General features: G+C 32.6%; 2 protein-coding genes across 9 annotated transcripts in view; both read right to left on the minus strand.

The window, feature by feature from the left end:
• The window catches only part of LOC146992982 (solute carrier family 23 member 2-like), a 35,974-nt gene extending 35,322 nt beyond the window's left edge, over window positions 1–652 (minus strand). For 3 of the 4 annotated variants that reach the window (XR_015038969.1, XM_085809218.1, XM_085809216.1), the window contains exon 1: window positions 526–652. Coding sequence is in view for 3 of the 4 variants with exons in the window: in XM_085809218.1 (XP_085665344.1) it covers window positions 526–555 (30 nt within the window). In the remaining variant the exon portion in view is untranslated. The remainder of the gene's footprint in view (window positions 1–525) is intronic. The other variant, XM_085809217.1, reaches the window with a different exon arrangement.
• Window positions 653–8,606: 7,954 nt separating this feature from the next.
• Window positions 8,607–23,129, minus strand: part of LOC118193401 (solute carrier family 23 member 2-like) — a 48,635-nt gene continuing 34,112 nt past the window's right edge. For all 5 annotated transcript variants that reach the window (XM_035364481.2, XM_085808906.1, XM_085808903.1 and 2 more), the window contains 8 exons: window positions 20,692–20,845; window positions 18,920–19,101; window positions 16,455–16,575; window positions 14,827–14,968; window positions 13,782–14,035; window positions 12,305–12,578; window positions 10,681–10,776; window positions 8,607–9,208 (listed from right to left, as the gene is read on the minus strand). In XM_035364481.2, the coding sequence (XP_035220372.2) occupies window positions 8,958–9,208; window positions 10,681–10,776; window positions 12,305–12,578; window positions 13,782–14,035; window positions 14,827–14,968; window positions 16,455–16,575; window positions 18,920–19,101; window positions 20,692–20,845 (1,474 nt within the window). In that variant the 3' untranslated portion in view covers window positions 8,607–8,957. The remainder of the gene's footprint in view (window positions 9,209–10,680; window positions 10,777–12,304; window positions 12,579–13,781; window positions 14,036–14,826; window positions 14,969–16,454; window positions 16,576–18,919; window positions 19,102–20,691; window positions 20,846–23,129) is intronic.

Here is a 23,129-nt window from a genome sequence, read left to right on the forward strand (position 1 = left end):
AGAGAGGAATGGACGACCGTTTAAGCTGGAGCCAAAATGCTAATTAATATTTTTTCCAACCAGGACTTCATGAGCATCAGAGTACATTAAATTACTCATTTTTAAGAGTTACAGAAAGCAATATTTAATGATATACAGGGAAGTGGGGAGCTTTCATTTTACGTAAACGTAAGCAATTAAATTACATCTCTTAATGAAATGGATACATGTTTAGAAGCAAACACATAACAAATAACAAACTATTGCAGAGCAAAGAAATAACAATTGCAAAACAAACAAATTTGAATTATTTTTGTATATACTGTACTAATAATGGTTTGCATTTTATTACTGTTAGTGTGCTAATAAAACCAATTGGGAAATTATCTTATTAATGTTATTCTAGATCTGCTGACCGATGCGGTTATAAGCGCAGCACATCAGTAAATGGAAATATTCACAGCAAGAATTACAGCTTCCGTTAAGGGATTTTATTAAATTTGCCGAATATTATTTCTGCGTAAAAATGAGATAAATTGCACTTACAGAAATGCCCTCCTCAAGCCTTTTCGCCATTTTTGAAACGGTTTCTAATCGTAGCTGCTAGCAGTAGACCCGATATTGAGATTTATTAATCACCACGAGTGCTCTTTGAAATTTCACGCTTTATCATGTTTATTCTTACAGATGAAGAAGGAAGATAATATTGAATGCTGTAGCTCTAAATACATGTTACATCAAAAGTTCTCGGGGTGTTCAACTTAAGAAAAGAAAATTTGCCCTGAAAATAGTAAAATTCTAATTTATCTGATATATTTTCTGCCAAAGGAAAAAATAATAGTTTAAAGCAATTATCGTGTCTTTTCAAAATAATGTACCTATTTAAAAAGTCGTCCCAAAAATGCTTAAAATATTGCGATTAAATTTTCGACATTTTTTTCTGATAAAAATAAAAAAAGCCATTAGTTAAGCTTAAAAAAAGCTTTCTGTGATATATCTGGTGCAATTCCTACCATAATAATAATAATAATAATTTAGCGCAATTAGCCCATTATTTTTAAAATAATAGGTTTATCCGAAAAACCGTACCAAAAATGCTTAAAATATTCTCTAATTAAAATTTCTGAGGTAGTTTTTCTGATAAGAATAAAAGCAGCAAAAGGATGACGAAAACTCTCTCCTGTATAGCTTCAGAATCTATTTAAAACATCAAAGAAATTTTCCTAAAATATAATCTCTTTCTAACATTTTCATATTTAAGTTTTACTTTAAATTACTTTCGTATTAATACGAAAGTAATTTAACGAATAGCAAAGAAATTCAATCTAAATCTCAAGAATATTCTCCTTAGAATACTGTTTTCCAAACAAACGAAGTGTGGCTCTCATAAAAATTCAGCTTTATAAGTAAATAAAAAATGCTTCATTACCTTTTCCAAATGTCAGCAAATCCTTACATCTTCCCGCATATTACCTTGCTATAAATTTGTTAGATTTTTTATGGATTATTTTGGTCTACAGCATGCGTTCCGCTCAAGAGTATGCTAAATTTTGTCATATATATTTTCATTAATCACTAAGTTTATATTCTTTGAAAACGTTTTCTATAATCTTGACTATAATGAATTTTTTCCACATTAATAACAACTCTTTTTCAAAATCTGAATATAGATTGTATTAAAATTGATATCAATGTGCTTTTATTAGCAAAAAATATTGCGGGGTTTATGATACAGTTGGTGAATTGATTACTGCAAGGCAAATGCTGTCTGCATAAGTGCGACGGATGTTTTCGCGGAAAATTTTGGAAGATGAATTTATCTTGTACTCGCATTATACATGCGGAAAATTACAGAACATTGCTTCAGCCAGTTCAACCAGTCACTTGCGTGTAGAACTTTTGACAAATTATTAATATACTCCACTCGACCATTCATGGTCAGAGCTTAAACAAACGTACGTATTTAAAAAACCAATTCAGATTATAAAATGGAAACTTTTAAATTTTACTTAAAAACACGAAATGAAGTGGAAGATATTACATCATCAAATAAAATATATGGGTTCATTTACACAAAACTTTTAGGAGAATTACCAAGCATGTAGCTATCAAATTACTTTTGTTATTATTTGTACTTAAATTCTTTTTCGAGTAGTTCAAAATTCTGAGTTTATTCCTGGAGCATTTGTAGTTCACGTGCAGACATAAACACACATACACACTCGCATGCGTACACATATTAAAAAATGAAGGGGAATATTGAATTCGTATAATACCTTCGTCCAACATGTCAACTGGCCATTTGACTTAACTCGGCTACATTAATGTGCGTGTTTATGCTAAAAACCACTGCGAACAGATGGCACTCATAGCTGTAATCCAAATGCAAAACGCCTTGCAAGGAAAAAAAACGAAAGCTAAAGAATAAAGGCACTGGTATTAAAGTTTGGTTTGCTCAATAAATGCTATCGATTACTTTGGCTTGCTCAATAAAAAGGTATTAAAGGTTTGCTTAATAAATATTATTGATTACTTTGGCTTGCTCAATAAAAACGCAATAAAGGTTTGCTCAATAAATGTTCCGCATCTTAATGATATAATATAAGGTAGAATAACTGGACTGTTTGAAGTAAATTCTTGCCAATCGCAAGTAATTAAAAGCTTCAATGTGGCACAAAACATTGTCTCAAGAATGTGGAAAAGGTTTTTGAAGGAAGGACAGTTTACCAAACTCTACAGCGTATAGCATTCATATACCATGTATATAAATAAAGACTGCGGTAAACCTAGCAGTAACCTATTTCATCAAATTGAAAACAAAAGGCTCAACTTTTTATAAAAAATTAAAATCTTCATTTTCTTCACGCTCCAGAAATTGGCGTACTAAATTTCTGACTCACCTGTAGTGCATCTACTTAACGTGAGACATTTAAATATCGAATATATAAATAGATAAGTTACATCATGCTACATGTCTTGCATTAATATGACGTTATATGTTATTTAATTCTTAGCTTTATGTTTTCGAATTCTCTCATACTAATATATTTTCTTTTTAAATTGAAGTATCAAGTTCTGGCTGTTCCAAAAAGATCATAAAAAGTTTTCTTCATTGTATTATACAAATATAAATAGGTGTTTTTTAAATAAGTTTCTTCAAACTTATCAGTATAGCATTCTACGTCGTTGTGTACAGTAAAAAACATTTCATCGTTTAAAGTCAATAAATATTTAACCTCCTGTTATTACAAATGCTAGAATTTGCATTAGAGTAATAAGTAACTTCACATCAGAATTACGTTTTCATACGTATTTCCGTTTGATTATGAGATAAACGAATATAAAATTTGAACGATTTACAACAGTTTGGAACAGAATTTATTTTGCTTACGTTTCGCAAATAAGGAAAAGAGCAATTTATCTATCAGACATAGGCAATATTAGAAAAAGGCGAGTTGCTTCCTTGGAAAATTATTTATGCAAAATTGCAAAATATAGAATGTACTAAAAATTACGTCAAGTACTTTCACTTTCTAAGATCGAAAATATTTTGTATTCAAAATATATTACAAAATTATTTGCAAAATTTGTCGTTTTAGAAAACTGTAAAATATTTGCGCACTATTAAAACTAGCATGTTGGAAAACTGAGACACTAATTTACTACTTTTTTAGGCTTATAGTTTCACTTGTGAGCTGAGTAGAATTGAGGGAGAAATAACAACAGCTATCAGGTTCAGTGTTCCTCCTTACTTGCTTGGGGAACATTCAATGACCTGACTCGGAACAGGGAGCTTACTAAAGCTATGTTCAATAAATGTGGGAAGTAGACAAGATACACAGGAAGGGTATACGAAACCCTTTATTTTTCTCTCTTTACAATGATTTCCGGACTTCGGAATACAGAGACCAACCACTTGTGGTCTGAACGTAAGAATATAAAAATATTAACTAAATTCTAACTAAACTAACTTTGGATTAATAAACAAGGGTCTACGTGAAGATTGGCCGTATATTAACAGAAAGGCCGTATGTAGTACAGAGAACTGTTAACGCTACGATACGTTTAAAATTATCAAGAGGATTAAACCTCTGGCCTGGAAGGCAACCAGCAACCGAGTAAAACTGCTAAGGCAAGCGGTCTGCTTCTACTAACTCCTTCTTCTTCTCTCTTGCTTGGCAAAAAGCCACAACTTAAGTACTTGGCGTTCGCAAGACAAATTTGCATAAATAAGTTAAAGCTTTTAATTCAGGCCGGAAGTAGAAAATAAGAAGTGATAGTAAAGATTTAAAATAAAATAAACGTTAGTAAAACTTAAGATCCTTCACAGCAACAGAAAAGAATATAATAATGATTTTTTTTTAGGTTTACCTACATAATCTTAGTCTCACATACATTACATTTCTTGATTCAAAACTGCTACATACTTGATTCACATACTTTATTCAATTTTAAAGGAATTTGAATCGCATTTTTCAGCCCTTACAATATACATATGCTTCAACTTAAAATTTTATTTACAGTATACATACTTTCTCTAGTACTGATTTCATACTGCTTCTTTATAGTGAATTTAGACGTATTTTACAATCTTGATGATAAAATTACATAATCTTTCGAAAGATAATTAGTTAGATTGGGTTAAACCGCTGCATAATTGTTTCTCTTTGCTTGATTCTTTTTCTGGCCCACCAGCGGCCTAGCGGTAAAGTCGCTGAACACCGGTAGTTCGGTCCGAGGTTCGAATCCCGCGAACGGGCTGGCTGCATGGGTGTTTTCGTGGTTTTCCCCATGTGTGACGTGTATAAGAGCCAGTTTCCCTTAGAAAGTCCTCCACAAAAGGCATCCCTCCTCTTAGGCAGATAGCCCTAGTGTGCTTTGCCATAATTAAATACACCACAAATGATTCTTTTTCTTACAATTATTTTATAATGATCAAAGCTGACCTTTCCAGGCTCATCTGGAATTTGTTCTTCTGTAGAAGATTCTGCTGTATACTTGTTTTTATTTAACTACACCTAGACCTCGATGAATATTCTTTCATCTTTTCATCGCTTGGTGTTAAAATCGTATAGTTAAAGAACACCCGTCTCAAATTAAGAGAATTTTTACATTATGTCTAATTTCTGAAAAACTAAGGGACATATTTTATTAAAATTTGGAATGAATTTACATTTATAACAGAAAAATGTAAATGCATACCAAATTTTATGTCATTTTATGTACGCATGTTAATTAGTAAAGCTGATAGTTGTGGGATGTCCAAAATCCAAATTGCAATATCGAACTCAAAATGAGCCTAATATGGGCTACGGTTCCCTCTCACAGACCGACAGGTCGCTCAGCATAACGGCATACTGGACAGGAGGGAGCTGAGGAGTTTCTGTGGCATTCGATCTCACTTCTGCAGCAACGCAGCTTGCAACTGCGGGATTGTTCTCGGAGGGGAATGAGTGGAGATGAAATTGCTTTCTCAAGAGCGTCCCAGACATGCTGTATAGGGTTGAAGTCAAGAGTTCTGGCTGGCCAATACGTGCAGCAAATATCCTCACATTCTAGATAATCGTCGTCAAGCCGAGCCCTATTGAGGACAAGCGTTGTCATCCATTAAGAAACTGTGCCTCTAAAAAGTCTAACATAGGGCGTTAAGATCTTCTCTATACTTCATAGCAACCAGAAAGCCTTTGTCAAACACATGCAAGGGTGTGCGGAAGTCCAACATAATAACTGCCCAAACCATTACATCTTCATCACCGATTCTTTTCCCTGATGGAGCGAAGAATACGGATCCTTTTCGCTGATGAGCGAAGAATACGGATCCTTTTCCCTGATGAAGGAGGTATGGTATCGTGTTCCAAACTCTCTCTAAATACAGGTACGGCGAGAATCGGTGTCCAGGCTGAATTTCGACTCATCTTTAAAAAGCCCGGTGCTCCAATAATGTCTGGTCCAAGGGGCACGTTGTCTGCACCATGTTAAACACGATCTCTTGGGTGTTGCAGTGAGCGGGGCGCAGACAGCTGGTGTTCTGGCATACACCTATCCTCATGAAGCCTTCGGGTAACTATAGACTGTGAAACGCAGGCTCCAGTGCTAGTACACAGCTCATCTGAGAGCTGTGAAGCTGCAGGAATCCTTCACGAGCTGACAGTGCCAAATAACGATACACTGAGCTCTGTAGCCCCTTGCGTTTGTGATTGGTCTGCCTCCAGTCTAACGACAATTCTCCATATCATTCCGTCATCCATACGTTCGTGGCTACTCATTTTACCTAATACCTTACATAATTTACGAGAAATACAGCGAATGACGCAGAGGAGTATGAGTGTACAGATCGCTGAAAACCCTCGTGCGCTTAGATCCTCTCCACAATCACAGCTCAGCAGACACGCACGTATACGCTTATGTATTCGATTCTGAATATTTGCAAAATTTTTCGGTGGTATAATTAGTGCCCTAGGTTCAATACGTTTAGTAAAAATAGGCGTAATATGCAAATTCTCTTAATTTTGCACGCGAGAGTATTTAATGACTTTTTTGAAAGCTCAGGAAAAATGAGTGCAATTAGGAAGAACAAATAATTTTATCTGGTTTAATATAACCGGATACATTCTGGAAGTGTATTTCCAAATCCAAACATGTGTGAATATTTCATATTTGATTAATAGACGTAAAAAAATAATAACAGCGGTTTCACTGTTTTCAATGGAAATGAAAAGTTATAATTGAAATGAAACGTACTAAAGTAATACTCTGTACTCAATAATTTAGACTTTAAGAATAAAGGTTCAACAATATGCGGAATCAGAAAATGAATTTTAAAGAATGTAAAAATATATAATCAATTACTCTGATTTCTTAATATGCGTAATATTAAATGCGTCACGACGATATTTTAGCAACAGTTGCTGATTGTATATTTTAAGTGATACAAATAAATGAGAGTCTTTTTCTATAAACAGGTTTGTGGGTGAAAGTGTGCAGTCAATACTGTGTAGTGCAATAGCTTTGGCTTTAGAATAAATATAATAAGATGAAACAGCATTATTTTTTCATAAACATAAGCGTTTCGTTTGCTATTTTCGTTTCGACACGTGATCCTGATTCATGATATTTGGTAACTGAAAGGTCAGTGCCAGACTTTCAGATATGTGCATTTCACAATGGATACTGGAGTTATGTAGAAGCAAGTTGTATTTCGAGCTTATCTCTATAGACGGATTTGTTTTTAGAAAAGTTCTATTTTAATTTTACATTATATAAATTTTATGAACAATGAAGAAATTTTTAAGATGCTTCTGATTTTATTCCTGAAAATGTGGAAATAAAAATTATTCAAGAAATCTTCTACACACAGCGAACTCGAATGCATGTTTTGTTAATATGCCTATGTAAGATAAAACTGTAAATTAATAACTCACTCCTTTTTAATTTAGTTCTTTCTTTTGTCCTGAAAAGATTTGTAAGATTTTTATGTTAATTAACCCAATTACCTCATTATTTCAGTTTTACTTTCACTTCTGATTTAGTCAGCTCTGACCATAAAGCAAAATTAGTTAAGGTTTAAATAAGCTCAAAGTTATGTTTTTAGGAAGCGCTTGCAACTTAGGTTGATGTTACTTTACTTTGAACTTTTCTGATGACCCATTTAATTTATCAGCTTAAGCTTCTGATAGCCGCTGTTGCATCTTGAATATTTAGGGGCGAGCCTAAGTTCAGAAGCGAGAGTCTGTTTTGCATTTTACATATAATTTAATACCAGTATGAGTTATGATTACGCGCAGGTTAGCGAAATTCTGTTTTTAATTTTAATATTTTACTTTGAGTTGTTGTTCCAGTTAAAAAGCAGACGGGACGACAGTCTCTATGGTTACTTTGAGTGTCTGGTAATTTAAAGTATTAGAATAATCGCAAACAGTTATGTGCTTATAATAAATCTATCTGAAGTTGTGTCATTTCAAAATTAATTTTTGTCATATTGTTGCGAAATGCCCAATTGCGGTGAGATAGCTTCCCTGCAAAGTGCGATTAGGGTTGCAAGAAAGTGGCAGGAAAAGGCAGAGTTGCCAGATTTGGCGCGAAATCGCCCATTTGGCGACAAAATAGGCGATATGACACAGACGGAGCGAGATCATTCTAGATCATATTCTTAGCGCTTTTTCCGAGAATATTATCGGAGGTAGGTAAAGCTATATATACTCTGCCTGTACGGAGAGAGTAGTGGTATCGTGAGTTCAGAGATTAGCTTGAGAACGATCGACCGAGTTGAGAGCTGTACTTTAGTGCTTTACTGTGAGGCTGTTTTCACCGTTATACCCCAAAGGCTGTGTTGCTGATTGTTTCAGCGTGTTTATCGCAGTTTTTCGACTACTGTAAATGTGTCTAAAACTAACCTTGTAATACTGGCTAACAAAATGTGTTTTGATTCTTCATCAACAGGTAATTAATAACAATCAACCAAACAGTTTGAGTTAAATAAAACATTGTTTGCGTTTTCAAGAGTTGGTTTACGGTTAATGAACGTATAGACTTAATGGCTTGATTAAATGCATTTTACCTGATTTTGAAGATGCTGAAATTGCTGTAACTATAATTGTATTAAAACACAGATTAAGAATTAAGCAAAATATAGAGAATGCATTTATTGATAAGACTGAGTGGCAATGGCATATATGTAGCACATTTTTAAATAAATGATATATTTACAGTGATGTCAAAAACACATATATAATAAAATATTTAAGCTGTGCATGATGCCACAGCTAAGTTATAACATGGTGGCAAACTTTTTCATGATGCAATTAAAAATTTAATTTTTATATTGAATTAAATAGTTTGCATCATTAAAAGGTTACACAGCTGATGAACTAATAATTTTTATAAATATCGGTAAAAAATCCATCTTGGTCATTCTGTCATAATACCTACTGATATAACCAGATATCAGGATTACAAGCTGAATAGCTTTAGCTATCACATTATATGCGAGAGGATGCAGCATCCGAGTTCCGTTGTGACTTCATACATTTTCTGAGGTAAGAAATCCTGCTTTGAACACTTTCCTCATCATATGTAGGACTAATGGGTAAATAACTGAATAAAGGCACTTTTCGAAGCATTGGTGTTATAAATGGAATATCGTAAGATGTAGATGCTTTGGACACTGTGAGATCTGCATTGCCGTGCTCGTGTTTCTTCCATTTTAATACACCTCTTTCTTCATCTGTTCCTATAAATAAATAAAAAATACGTTTTGTTAGGAAATTTATTTATAGACACATTTTTTTTTTTTGTTTGTTTTTTTGTTTAATGAAATATTCTGATTGACATTATTTTAAGTTTTTGAAATTCACATTAATGGGATGATTTCTACATAGTATATGAGCAATGATTATTAAGAGGCAAATTGCAAAATGCTTCTAAATTTAATAAACTTTATTGCAGGCAAAAGGTTTACAAACTAGTGTAACAATATATTTAAAATACTTCTCAAGATCTCATTCTGCACTTACGCATTGCGTCAAATTATTTGGCTGAGAACTAGAAACGAATAACGGGTTCTTCTAGACAATGAGTTTCAATCACCTAAAGTCCTTGAAATCAAATATCATTAGCTGTATTAGTATAACGTATTCAGATATTTCCGCTGATATTAAATTTTCAGATTTCTTTTAAAAGAGGAGAATAACTCGTTTGGGGGTTAAAAGCCCCACAGGAATTAAAGGCAATAAACAGTGTGTTTTTCGTGCCAAAGATGTACTGGTTTCAAATGAAGTTTTTCAAGATATTAAAGTATCTAAAAAGCAAAAGTTCCTTTAAAAAATATGTTAATATGACGGCTGGACCGTTGATTGCAAACTGACAAAGGGCACTTCTCAGAAGTTTTCCAAAGGTAAAATAAAAAGATTGTAAAGTGATTATGCGTTGAACCAAGTGTTTATAGATTATGGAATATCCCTTGGTTATTTTAATCGTTGCAAGGTTAAAAGAATTAATTGCATGTAAATGTGACCATTTTTTGTGCATAACCTAGCAGTAGCTTTATAAATAATCAGACAGAATTCTACCAGTCTACCAATCTTTTTACCGTGAAACATTGCAGCTTTACAAAGGAAATCAAGGGATCACTTCTAAGAATACGAAAATAATTTTAAATAATATCTACAGTTCGGCATAATTTCTCTAAAAATTATGTTCGTAACAGCTAATCGTTTAATAATATTTTCAAATTATAGTCAGGAGATTTTACGATCGCTCAATATTAACTTCATAGACCAAGAATTCTCGACTGGAGGGGGGATTTCATAGTTTTAGGAGGGGAATGCGGTGAGTCTTTCACTTAGTTTCAGATTATCAATATAAAAAATTACTTTTATTCAAATTTTGGTATTTACAAACATTTTCTTTACTTTTTATTGTTTAATTTGTAAAATAAATTAGAAAATAATCTAATTCTAAATAAATGTATATATGCTTTTTTAAAGTTTTGGAAAAGAAGGGGGAATGGTCTTCTAGCAATGGTGAAAGGAGTAAATGATCCAAAATTTTATAAGAACCACTGCTATAGACTCTTACGAAATTTTTTGCGATCACTTTGTACTTTCAGTCTTGTATTCTTTGCTTTCAAAGGAAAACATTAAGTTACGTGAAGTGATATGATGATTTTTAATCCAACTGTATAATACAAAAACAGAAACTTACCAGGAATAGTGTTATCCAACACGAAGCCTATAAATCCGCCAACAAGCATGTTTGTGCTCATGAGAACTGTTGCAATTTGGTCGAAGATGGAGCTACCTAATTTGCCCCCCAAAAGGAAGATATTAGTTCTCATTATTTATTCCAAATTTTAAAAAAATATATATTGAAAAATAAATGGAAATTTTAGTTAAAAATTCAAGGGAAAAAAAACTCTTCAGGGTGTTATTGTTTCCAGTTTACATAAAATCATATTCGTGATAAATATATATGATTGTTAATCGACGATAGATAACTGTGTATTCCTCATTACAGCATAAGCTAATCAACTAAAAATCACCTTATCAGGGCATTTTAACAAGATTTTTTAGTGTTATTTTATATCACGAGAGTCATAAATATGGTTTTAAACAAGAATAAGAGGTCGATTGTAAAATTTCTAACTTTTTTTTTCCGGATGAAACTTCATAGTAACACGTAGACTGAAAGCCTCTTTATATATTTAATTTTTCCCCCGTTTTTAACATTTTCACGTACTTCTGGTTATATGCATTTATTTTCAAAAAAGAAATGCGGATATAAACGCTAGCGTTTTTTTTAATTGAAACTTTTCTTGAGTTGAGATATATAGTTTTATTCAACTGTAAAGATTTATTTTTATGAGTTAGCAACAGTATATATTATTTATGAGTTAGCAACAGTATAGCAACAGTATATATTTAAGAAAAACAAAGAAATATTTATATGATTTTTGACATTTTAAAAACCTTTCATATTTTAAATTAAAAAAAACATTTAATGGTAAACTCTTCTTCAGACCGCAACCTAAAGTCTTGAAATTTCAAGTTTTTTAAGTGATGTTTTGTAAATGATGTTTGTTCAAGTTTTTTAAGTAATTACTGTAAAACTACGATCTGAGCTACGTAACTGGTCTAATTTGACTAAAACTACGATTTGGGCTACGTAAATGTAACACAATGTGGGTTTTAAAAATATATATTCCAAAGGGCAATTTGGATGTATCCCAACATACTTAATCATCATGTATCATTCTTTTTGCTTTACTTTAAACGGTGTTTTCGCAGGGATTACGAGTAAACTATTCCTTTTATTTGTTGTACTTTCATATATAAATTTGACTCATCAAGTTTAGTTAGAAAAATTAGTTATCTCCTTCACAATATTCAAGTTTCTCTTTTATGATATTTATTCAGAGAGAGACATTAATATATAATGAGCCCCTGATACGATGCTGAAAGTCATTACCTTACTTTATGAACTAACTTCACAATTCATCGTATTATATTGGATATCGTATAGGGCAGATGGCTAAATATACAATTCATATTCTTGATCGTGTTTAATGAGGAAAAAAGGCTTGCATTTAAGATGCTCTCCCATAAATGAACTTAGACACATTGAAGGTTTTCAATAAGAAGGATAACTAAGGGTTATTAATAAAACTAAATATATTTTTATGTGTTACGCATAAAAGGAACATGGTTTTCATAAGAAAATTTCTTAGAGAAAAATCATTATATACTAAGGTTACTATTATATTTTTAAATTTTATTGTTATGATGACAGAATAAGAAATATGAAATGAGAGACAAAAAAAACCTATTACCAGTATTAATAACACCAGGATGAGCTTGTAACCATTTAGGAATGCATAAGCCCATAAAAATAGAGAATCCGAGAACAAAAAGGTTCCTAGATGAATTTAAATCTACGAAGTGTAAAGTGGATAAACCAACAGCAGTGATCATCGAGAACATGATGCAGAATACGCCTCCAATGATAGGTTCTGGAATAGTTATAAACAGTGCTCCAAATTTTCCTAGCAGACCAAATACTATCATAAGAACCGACCCGTACTGAATCACCCTGCGGCTTGCAACCTAGAAAAGGAAACCGTTTAGAGTAAAATATTTTAAGATAAAAGAAGCTTCAGTATTGAAAAAGAAAGATTATTATTTGTTTATATATGTAGCTATATGTTCGGACGTGTTAGGAAATCCAGCAAAAATGCTTATGAAATTATGCATATTTTAAATTAAATTATTTGGCTATTCTAAAATGTAACTTATGACATAATAGCCGATTTTGAAAACTTTTACTTTATTTCATTATGAACATATTTTAAAAACAATAATCATCACTATAAGTTTTTCGCAATTAAATATATGTAGCTATATGTTCGGAAGTCACTTAAATACGAAGCTTCCATGCGGTGTTGAGGCTGCTTGGATATACCGTAAATAAATGTTCAGAGCTGTGATTTTTTTATGTCTTACTTTAATGATTATATCTAGTAATGCTGCCTTATTAGCTTTACTTTGCTATCATTGAATTGTTTGTAATTTCGAAATTAAGATATTTGCTTGGAAATACTGGCTTAGATAGTTTAAGTTGTGCTTTGAAAGGGTATAGCCGGCATATATACTTTCCGCCTGAGATCCTGCTATTTAGTACAGGAAATTTAAGTTAAACAATAGATTTCAATTTAATAAATCCTGGTGGGTGAAAAGAATTAAATAGAATGAAAAACATTCCTGGAATTTTTCGGGTCTCGTAAGAGCTATTAATTAATCTCTGCTTAACACAATATTTCTTTATTACTGATGGCATTTCCAAATCAGAAACAGAATTTGCAGCTGTTCCTCCTAACTTTTTACAGCTAACTTTACATAACTGGAAGTCATAGTTTAAAATAAATTCGCATGTGATGAGCAAATTATGGATTCAAATGAAATTGAAGGTTTTGAAATTTCGTGTAACTCCGTTCAAACTCCATATTTTGTGTTCGGCAACGAAGAGATTCTGTAATGTCTATGTGATAAAAAGTGTTCCAAATATGGATTGTTCAAATATTGATATTGACATTTCAAATATTGACATTTTTTATGGCCAAGAGCAGTTAAGTGACCCATTAATCTTAAATCTTATAAGAATTGCAACCACTAAACACTGTCTTATTCTTACACAATACTTTCCCAACACACATCCACAGGCTAATCAATAATGCACAGATCGATGTAATTAGACAACTTCAAGTTACCTTACGATTCCAAAGTAATAAATGTATAACAAATTAAAGTTACCTTAGTGATACCGATAGCCCCAATGTTTTCACTGTAAGATGTAACACCACCTCCTGTTCCAAATAAACCTGACACTATGCAGCCAATTCCTTCCATAAAAATGCCTCTGTTGATAGCGTGCTTCGGTGGAGGAGGTGCTTCTGCCAGTCGAGCACAAGCATAATAGTCTCCAACGGATTCTATGGCTGATGCTAATGAGCCAGCAAGAATACCAAAGATTGCTCCAGTACTAAATGTAGGAAGACCCCATTGACCTTTAAAAGGCAAAGGAATAAATTTCTAAGCATAAAAAAAATCTTTAAGCGAATATTATGAACACAAAATAGATTATATTTTTTTATCAAATTAAGGTAAATTAAATGGCGTTCTAATATGTATACGATACCTAGCAGGAACAAACAAAACATAAAGCTCCCTGCATTGAATGACATTCTTGAAATGCTGAGATGGATCTTGAAAGACATCTTTATATCAAAAAATATCTTTTATTGCGAAACAGTAGATATTAATTACCCTTTGATTATTGATTAAGGGAAAAAGATTTTTTCTTTTGTTACGCATTTAATTGCATTTGGTAATGAAAAGCTCCAGTTTAATATGTAATTTTGATTGTTCATTTTGTTTTCTATATCGTATTTGGTAATAAGACATAAAAATTAAATGCCACACTAATTATTTAATACAATCAAAAAAAAATTAATCAGATATTTTGAAGAAGGGCACTGAAGAAAGACACCTGAGGCAGTAACTTTGTGTAACTTACCAGCAAATAAATGAAAATCGTAAAACGTAAAACAGATAAGCAAGAAATTATCGCTGACTGCAGTTTCGTTGGGCTCAATCCAACTTTAACAAACGGTATAGGGAACAAAGTAGAAGTTGTAGTGCTTCGCGAAGAAATTAGAGTGCTTGGTCGAAAAAAAGAGAGGTGGATTTCTGAACAGGTTGAGGAAGGGTTAGTTAAAGAGGCTGAACTAAATCAAAAATACTTAACCCATACATAGACATTTTGAAAACTACGTTACCTATATTTTTAAATACAGACCTGGATACGGCGGTTTAAACCACGGGCTTTCCCTCAAAACGGTTAAACGAATATCAGTCCTAGCAGGATTATCAGCTGGTAAAACATTCGTGCACGTCAGAATAGCACATAAGAACCATGCCAATAAAATGCTCAAAATGACCTATAAGAAAGGGAAATTAATTCTGGCGGAAACCATATATTATTTGATATTTATTTTGAATTTCTTTTTGTTCAAATATTGACAACAAAGAAAATCATTTAAAAGTAGAAAAAAAGGAGTTCACTTAAAGGAGGATAATTCTGAAACTTCAGAAACTATCATTTTGCATTGGATCTAAAGACGCGTAACAGTGGGAACCTACTTAGAAAAGTAAAGTAATGTTATTTAACATTACTACTTAGAAAGTAAAGTAATGTTATTTAACAGTCCAATCTTCAACCTATTTTATATATTGAAATTCTCTGCTCTGTTTCTCACTTTTTGTGGTGCTATCACCTACTTTATAAAATACTGTTAATTCCATAATCATTTAGTTTGTTTTTCTCTAATATTTTATTCTACTACAGTCTTAATCAGTCTCTAAGACAAACAATAGTAAATCGCATTGTTAGATGTTTTAGGATAATAGCAAATTTCAGAAAAAATAAGAAATGTGTGTAACATGATTCTCAGCAAGTGTTTACTGTATAGTGCGTTTATTAGCATTCCAAAATTCATAAGAACCTGCTGTTTTTGTGGTACGTTTTATAGGGTATTCAAAGCATGATGTAAAGTAAAGGAACGATGTTATTTCAAGGCAACTTAATAATAATAATAAATATCTGAAAGGCTTCAGATTTTAAACTACGTCCAAAGGGGCGTTATTTTAACGTTTTGTGTATTACCTTTATTTATTAAATATCATGCTCCTCGCACTTAAACCATAAAATTCAGTTCAACAGCAATGCCGCAAAATAATTTTAAAATGAGCATATCTTTAGAATTTCCGACACACTGTTCCGTGCGCTGGAGATAAAAAGATTCCCCTCCCCGTAGAGTGTTGCCATTGCTCGCTTTTAAATCGTTGAGTTTGTTAATCAAAAATTCGTTAAAGTTCTACAAAATATGAAATCGATAATAAAATAAATTCCCAATTTCAAATTTGGGCTTTCAGATGCCCATTTTGGACATCCCTGCACTATGAGCTTTACTGCTAATTATGTATACATAAAATGACTTTTGATTAATACATCTCTTTCTGTATTTTAAATGCATATTCATTCCAAGTTTAATTTAAATCTGTCCAGTAGACTTTCAGAAATTCGATATAATGGGCAAATTTTCTTAATTTTGCACATGAGTGTATATTAGGTAAGCTTATTAACTCTATTTTATGCATTAAAAAGCTAATAATTTATTAAGAAAAAGGAGGGAATTTCTTCTGTCTTTCTTTTGAATTTAAATTTCTTTTTTTTTTTTTTTTTTTTTTTCTTGGCCAAAGTTGGTTAACGTCTTATATAATTCCTTTTGTATATATATTATTATATAGTTTAAATGTAATGCAATGTTGGTCCATTAAAAAAAAAAGATCTGTCACGTAAATATAAGAACACATAATTTAAACTAAATCAAAAGTAAATGGTATAAAATAAATTTTAAAATATACCGGAAACAATTTGAATAGGGGGAACTGAGTGGTTTTCCATCCTGTTTTTGATATGTACTTGGGGTAAGGAACACCTATGTCCCTCAGACACTGAGAGAAAATCACCAAAAGCACGATAGTACTGAAAAATAAAAGAGAAATTTCAAATTAATAACAACTCTTTTAAAAGAAAAAGAAGCAGTTAAGCTCATAATGTTTTTTATTATTATTAGCTACTGATAAGCATATAACCTTCCTATGATTATCATCTAATGATTAAAAAGTTTCATAGTTTTTGTTATTATCAGTGTTTATATTGAATCGTTGGTAAATAATACGTAATTGTTAGTAACAGAAAAAGAAAAATCATTTCAATTGCATAGCTACCTTATTGGCTATAAAATTATTAAGTCCATTAGTGACAATTTACGAAACAGCATTTCTCAGGGCATTTACTTTATTCCTGGAACTGAGTTACTAATTAGAACTATAACAGTACAGTAATTTCTGCAATACTCTAACAGTATGATAGTGTATCTTATTCCCATACGTCAACAAAGAATTTACCTGTTTTATGTCTTATTACATTCTCTCCTCTCCTATTTTCTAATGCGAATTCTTAACTCTAAACGGGTTATGCATGCATAATATATAAATCACTAGAACTGTGATATACTCTGTGGTCCATGAATAAGCCCAAAATCAAGGTAATAATGAAAGCAGTGAACATATTAAACTAAACAATTTTAGTAGAGACTGAATGAAGGTCCATATCCCCTGAAAAGCGTCCAACCTAATCCTCATGAGAAACATTCATACTTTACTTCCGCTAAAAGAAGAATGATTAATTTTAGATATATACGGAAAATTGGGGGAAAATGTCTTTTTTTCCCTTTTATCTTCTAATATCTTAACATAAGAAAGTTTATAAATAACAGAAATTAAAATATATCTTATAATTCCTTGTTAGAGTTCTCTCAATGACTTCAGCTTCTGATTAGAGATGAATTTTCTTTTAACAGGTTATTTTCCCATTTTCTTACAAATAGTAATTCCTAGAAAAGATGGAATTTTTCGCAAAAAATCTGAATCTGAAGTTTAAATTGGGCTAAAACTTTTCCAACCATCTGCCAAATAAATGTGATTTATAATACATCATTTGATCATCCTCATCGTCTAAATCAGGAATAATATTTGGGCATTTTCATAATCTTTATGAAACTTTACAATAATTAATTTATTAATATTATAGTTTTTAGAAAGTATGTATTTGCAGAAATTGAATTGTACAACATATATCCAATAATTTCCATTTGATATGTTACTTAATCGTTTATTAGCATTTCCACAATTACTTTTTTAATAATGTGTTTAGATCTTTTCCAGTCCATTAGTATAAATTCATTTTTTTCTCTTCATTCTTTTTAAATTTTTTTTATAATTTTTGTCCTCTAATTTTTATTATATAATTTGTCCTCATCATTTTTTTAAATCATCGTGTCTTTAAAAAAAATCCATTTTATTCGTGTCCTGATATTTAAAACTTTTATTTTGAAAATTTGAATCTCCCTAGCTTAATTACTAATGTTTTTTTAATACAGAATTTGTTCTCATTATTCTTATTAGAAAAACTTTTCCTCTCCAGTTTGGAAGTTTGAGGCTATAAATAAATGTTGGGAAATTTGCATTCCCCTTTGCGTCTGCGAGTGAAGTACGCAATTCCGCAGTAGAAGCCAGGAAAAATGTGAAAACTTCTCTCCCTCGATGTGTCTAACTGGAGTGTGTGTTGTTCTGGTCGTCGAAGGGGCCAGTAGTTGTGATTCTCTCCAGTGTGATACAGCAATATGGTACAAGGAGTCCTGACGTGGAATATAACTGTCGAAGACTGGAATGAGAGAAGAAATTTAGCAGAGTATCCCAGGCAGCATTTACCACGAAGCCAAGTACCTGTCGACGTAAATGAACTGCCAAAATAGAGTCCCCTGACATAACGCAGTAATTTACAACGGTCAAATGAATCATCTGTTATTCATCAGATGTTTTTTCCTCACATGTCACAGGTTGACATGTCCTGTTCATATATTTTGTTAAACTCAACACCCATTAAAATTTATGTTTCACTTGCATCAAGTATGCTGTTTTGATAGTTTACCATGTTTTATACTACGCATTGCTCTAAGCATCACTAAAAACCAAGCAACAGGAAAATGATTTAAATTGTTAATTTAAATATTTCTTTTAATATTTCTAATTCATAGATTAAGGGGTTTTTTTCTATAGAATTTATATTTTTTAAGGAAATTACATGCAAAAAATAAATCGCGATTTGCCCAGATCTTCAAAGGGCAGTCACTATTTGATAATAAGTAATTTTTTGCACAGATTTGAAAGAAAGGCTTAAATTGCCGTAGAATGTTTTGTACATGCCTCCCCCCAAAAAAAAAAGAAGGGAGTGAAGGAAACATCAAATACAGTTTGATACTTACAACCCAGCTATTCCCCAGTGTCCAGAGGCTGAATTTGCAGCTTCAGCAAATAAGGATATCCCAACGAGAGAAATAGTCGGAACAATAGCCAGAGGAGTTATCCAGCTGAGCAGAAAGCCAATAATGCCTGTGAATCCAATAATTGTTTCAAATATGGACGCTCCTATTATAGCACCTTGAACCTTAAAAAAAGAAGGCCAAGTATTAATTAGTTGACAAAACATAAATACGCATTAGGCATTTTCTTAGCTGCCATGTGAAGCACGCACTCCGTCAAGTTCAATTAAATTCGTTACGATCAATTCAGTTTCAGAGAAAATTCGTTGTCTTCAGGTAGCGCAGCGTTAGCAACAGTTATCAACAGGAAAATTACAAAGGTTTTAAAAGTAGAATAGCAGCATATATTTAGAAGTCCCGATGCAGTGTTAAATGTTGTAATAAAATTTTCTATTTTTTTCTGTCTTTTCTCAGTTCATCATAACAACGTTCAGTTTTCTCAGGCTTGCATACTTGCAAAATTTTTTTGTCTTTTTATTATCAGTGATTTGTGTGTTAAATTTATTAATTAAATATTCTTCGCATTTACGCCACAAAAAATTCAATTCAACAGCAAAATCACAAAATATTCAAGAACAGCATATCTTCAGAATTTCCGGTATACAGTCTTGGAAGCTGGATATAAAAATATTTTATTCCGTGCAGTGTATCCACTGCTCGTTTTCAAATCGTTGAGTTCATTAATGAAAAATTCATTAAAGTTTTACAAAATATGAAATATAAATAGTTCAAAATTAAGTCTTCCAGGTACACATATTCGGGTGGAGGACTGCGTGATTCAAAATTTGATAGCTCTAGGTACCTTCGTTTTTACAAAATGCGAGGAACATACATATACACATGCAGATTTCTTCAAAAATACTACTAGGCAATAAAACTCGGTGGCAAGAATTTGGAAAGTGATTCAGCTGTTTATAGTGGACGACGTAAAATTCCGTTTCGAGACTAAAGCGCCGTTCACACATAATACTCAACGACTCTAGAGGAGCTAACCGGTGTATGGAAAACGGATCTATCTAACCTAGCTCGTTCACACTTACTGAAAGCGTCCACTAGCGGCAGCCAATAAGCGAGCGGAAAATCGGCGAGGCTTTCATTTGTTTACATTTGGTAGCTGCCGATATTTCGCCTTGGAAAGCAGCGTGCCACTGCTGCTGCTGATGATTTCAAATATTCTCTTTCGTGATTGGTCTGTTCCATGTGCCGACTAGCTCCGTTTCGCGCGAAGTTCAGATTTTTCAACTGTGTCCGTTGTGACAAAAAACTTTTTTTTTTTCCCCTAACTCATCCGCTGTGTCGGTTACGTCGGATGTGTCCGTTAGCTCCGATACGTCTTGGTATGAATGGTCCTTTAATAGTTCATTCAGGCTAACGCCCTTTCGGGATAAAACATTATCAAATGAAAGTTACGGTTACGGAACGCGAATTGTTACGGTTCTGGTAAAAAAAAAAGAACATATATTGAGCTAATGTGATATGAAATATTACGCTCTTTATCAAACAAGGTCTGGTCTTACTTCTTACACTAAAGACATCTTAGATTGGATTACTTTTTTATATAAATACTATTACTATTGCTTTGTGATTAATCTATAGCTGTTGATGAAATTCTTGTCGTTAACGGCGTAATTTCTGTTAGCAAAACGAAAACAAGTAAAAATGAGTTTTAGCACTTTTAAACATATGTTAAGCATTGGAAAACTTCTTTCGATTACCTCTCTCATTCTTGACATCCACACGTAATCCCATTCTTTGTTAGTCAAGATAGTTGTCTGATTTCCAACATCTGGACATTGCCATTCAGGTAGGTGTAATATTGCTAGAATGGGAACTAGGAAAGCCATGGAACTTCCTTGAACAATTGGCAATCTGAAAAATCATAGGCAAAGCATTAACTTTATGCTTATATAGATATATAGGAATTTCACGCGGAAAGCTGTTATTCATTCTTCCTTAATTTGATTCTGGATAATTAGGTTAGGTGTTTACTAAAGGTGATAAAATGTTTTGTTTACTTAAATTATGTTTTTTATAAAGTTTCTGAAACACTGTGAATAGGAAGATTCTGTAAATTCAAGTTCTAATATTTTACACAATAATACTTTACAATACTTTACAAAATATGAAATAGATAATAAAACAAATTCTAAATTTGGGCTTCTAGATGCCCATACTCGGTGGAGACGTACGTTATTCAAAATTGGATGGCTCTAGGTACCGTTGTTTTATCGCAGTGCGAGAAACATACCTACATTTATGCAGATTCTTCTATTATTTAATTTCTTAAAGGTTATAATATTTGGGGACAATAATTTAAAAAGTGATTCGCCGTTCAATTAACGGAATCAATAGTGAATCAACGGAAAATGCCAAAACGAAATTAATAGCCCTTCTGGGCAAAATGCCCCTTTGGGTTAAAAATACAGTTTATTTTGACGTGGAGTTTTCACTAATTCTATTATCAGGTTCTGTGTTCCTCCTTACTTGCTTAGGGAACATTTAACTGTACTGACTCGGAACAGGGAGCTTACTAAAACTATGTTCAATAAATTTGGGAAGTAGACAATACACACAGGAAGGGTATACGAAACCCTTTATTTTTCTCTCTTTACAATGATTTCCGGACTTCGGAATACAGAGACCAACCACTTGTGGTCTGAACGTAAGAATATAAAAATATTAACTAAACTCTAACTAAACTTAACTTTGGATTAATCAAACAAGTGCCTACTCCAAGATTGGCCGTATATTAGCAAAAAGCCGTATGTAGTACAGAGAACTGCTAACACTACGATACGTTTAAAATTATCAAGAGGATTAAACCTCTGGCCTTGAAGGCAACCAGCAACCGAGTAAAACTACTATGGCAAGCGGCCTGCTTCTAATAGCTCCTTCCTCTCTCTTGCTTGGCAAAAAGCCACAACTTAAGTACTTGGCGTTCGCAAGACATATTTGCATAAATAAGTTAAAGCTTTTAATTCTGGCCGGAAGTAGAAAATAAGAAGTGATAGTAAAGATTTAAAATAAAATAAACGTTAGTAAAACTTAAGATCCTTACACTATCTATTTTAAGAACGACCAGTAGATTGGGTCACTTTTACAACAAAAATTCCTTCCTGAGAAAAGCATTCTCTGAAAAGATCTGCGTCAAACTAAGGTTGTTTCTTTGGCCTAATTTTAAATTTTAAATTTTACATTCGTAGGTTCTCTTCCAATATGGAATACACTCCGTATTTTAAGATTAGGGATATCGGCAAAATAATTTCCAGAAACGGTGTTAGTAGTTCATAAATAAATTTTGCATGCAAGACATTTTGAACTGTTCATAAACAAACTTTTCCAAATTAAAATGCTCTCAAAGTACCTATTCACATGCTTCTAGTTATATTTAAAGCAAATTAGTTAAATTCCACTGCCGTTTATCAAAATAGCTGTGAACAAATGTGATCATATTACGCGGCGCCTGCTGTAAATATTTATGCGTATGAATCTCCTTGGGTTCCTCTGTTCTGTTGCTATTCTAAGTTTTCAATTTTGATCTCTTTAAATCTGTGACACTATTTCTTGGAATCTGTATATTAAATTTGATGACAGGTCTTGTTCGTTTCATTGAAAATTCCAATCTACCCCTTTCTTCAATAACAGAATGGAAGACGAAAGTGAGGTAACCCTGTCAATTACCATTCATATACGCTTTCTGTTGCTAGCTGTTAGCAAGATTGTGGCTAAACTGTCATTTCATTCTTGATACAGTTACCCTCGAAACCTTCCCCTCCTCCCCCGGGGTGCTGTCCATCAAAATTGGGAGCGGAACTGAGCAATGTCGTACTGTCCCTTGTATGGTGCCAACGACAGGGGCAATCTTGCCCTCCTTGCCACGATGAATTTCGTGGACTTGTTCTGATGTTACTGTCAGACAAGTGAGATAAGTCACAATAACACATACAGGCTTACAAGTGTTGCGTTATGCTGCGCATGCAATTGAAACTGTCGAACAAGAAGAAAGGAAAAAAAATAACATTAGAAAAATCTGAAAGGTTTTAGATAATATTTTATTATTATCCTCAAACGGGCTCTTTTTTTTTCTTTTTTTTTTCATTTAGAGATACATACACGTTTCGAGAGCATTTGGGCTAAAGCCATATTTAAAAAC

The sequence above is a fragment of the Stegodyphus dumicola genome, chromosome X2 (assembly GCF_044657685.1).
Source record: "Stegodyphus dumicola isolate Sdum_Otavi_A_Nest chromosome X2, ASM4465768v1".
NCBI lineage: Eukaryota > Metazoa > Arthropoda > Arachnida > Araneae > Eresidae > Stegodyphus > Stegodyphus dumicola.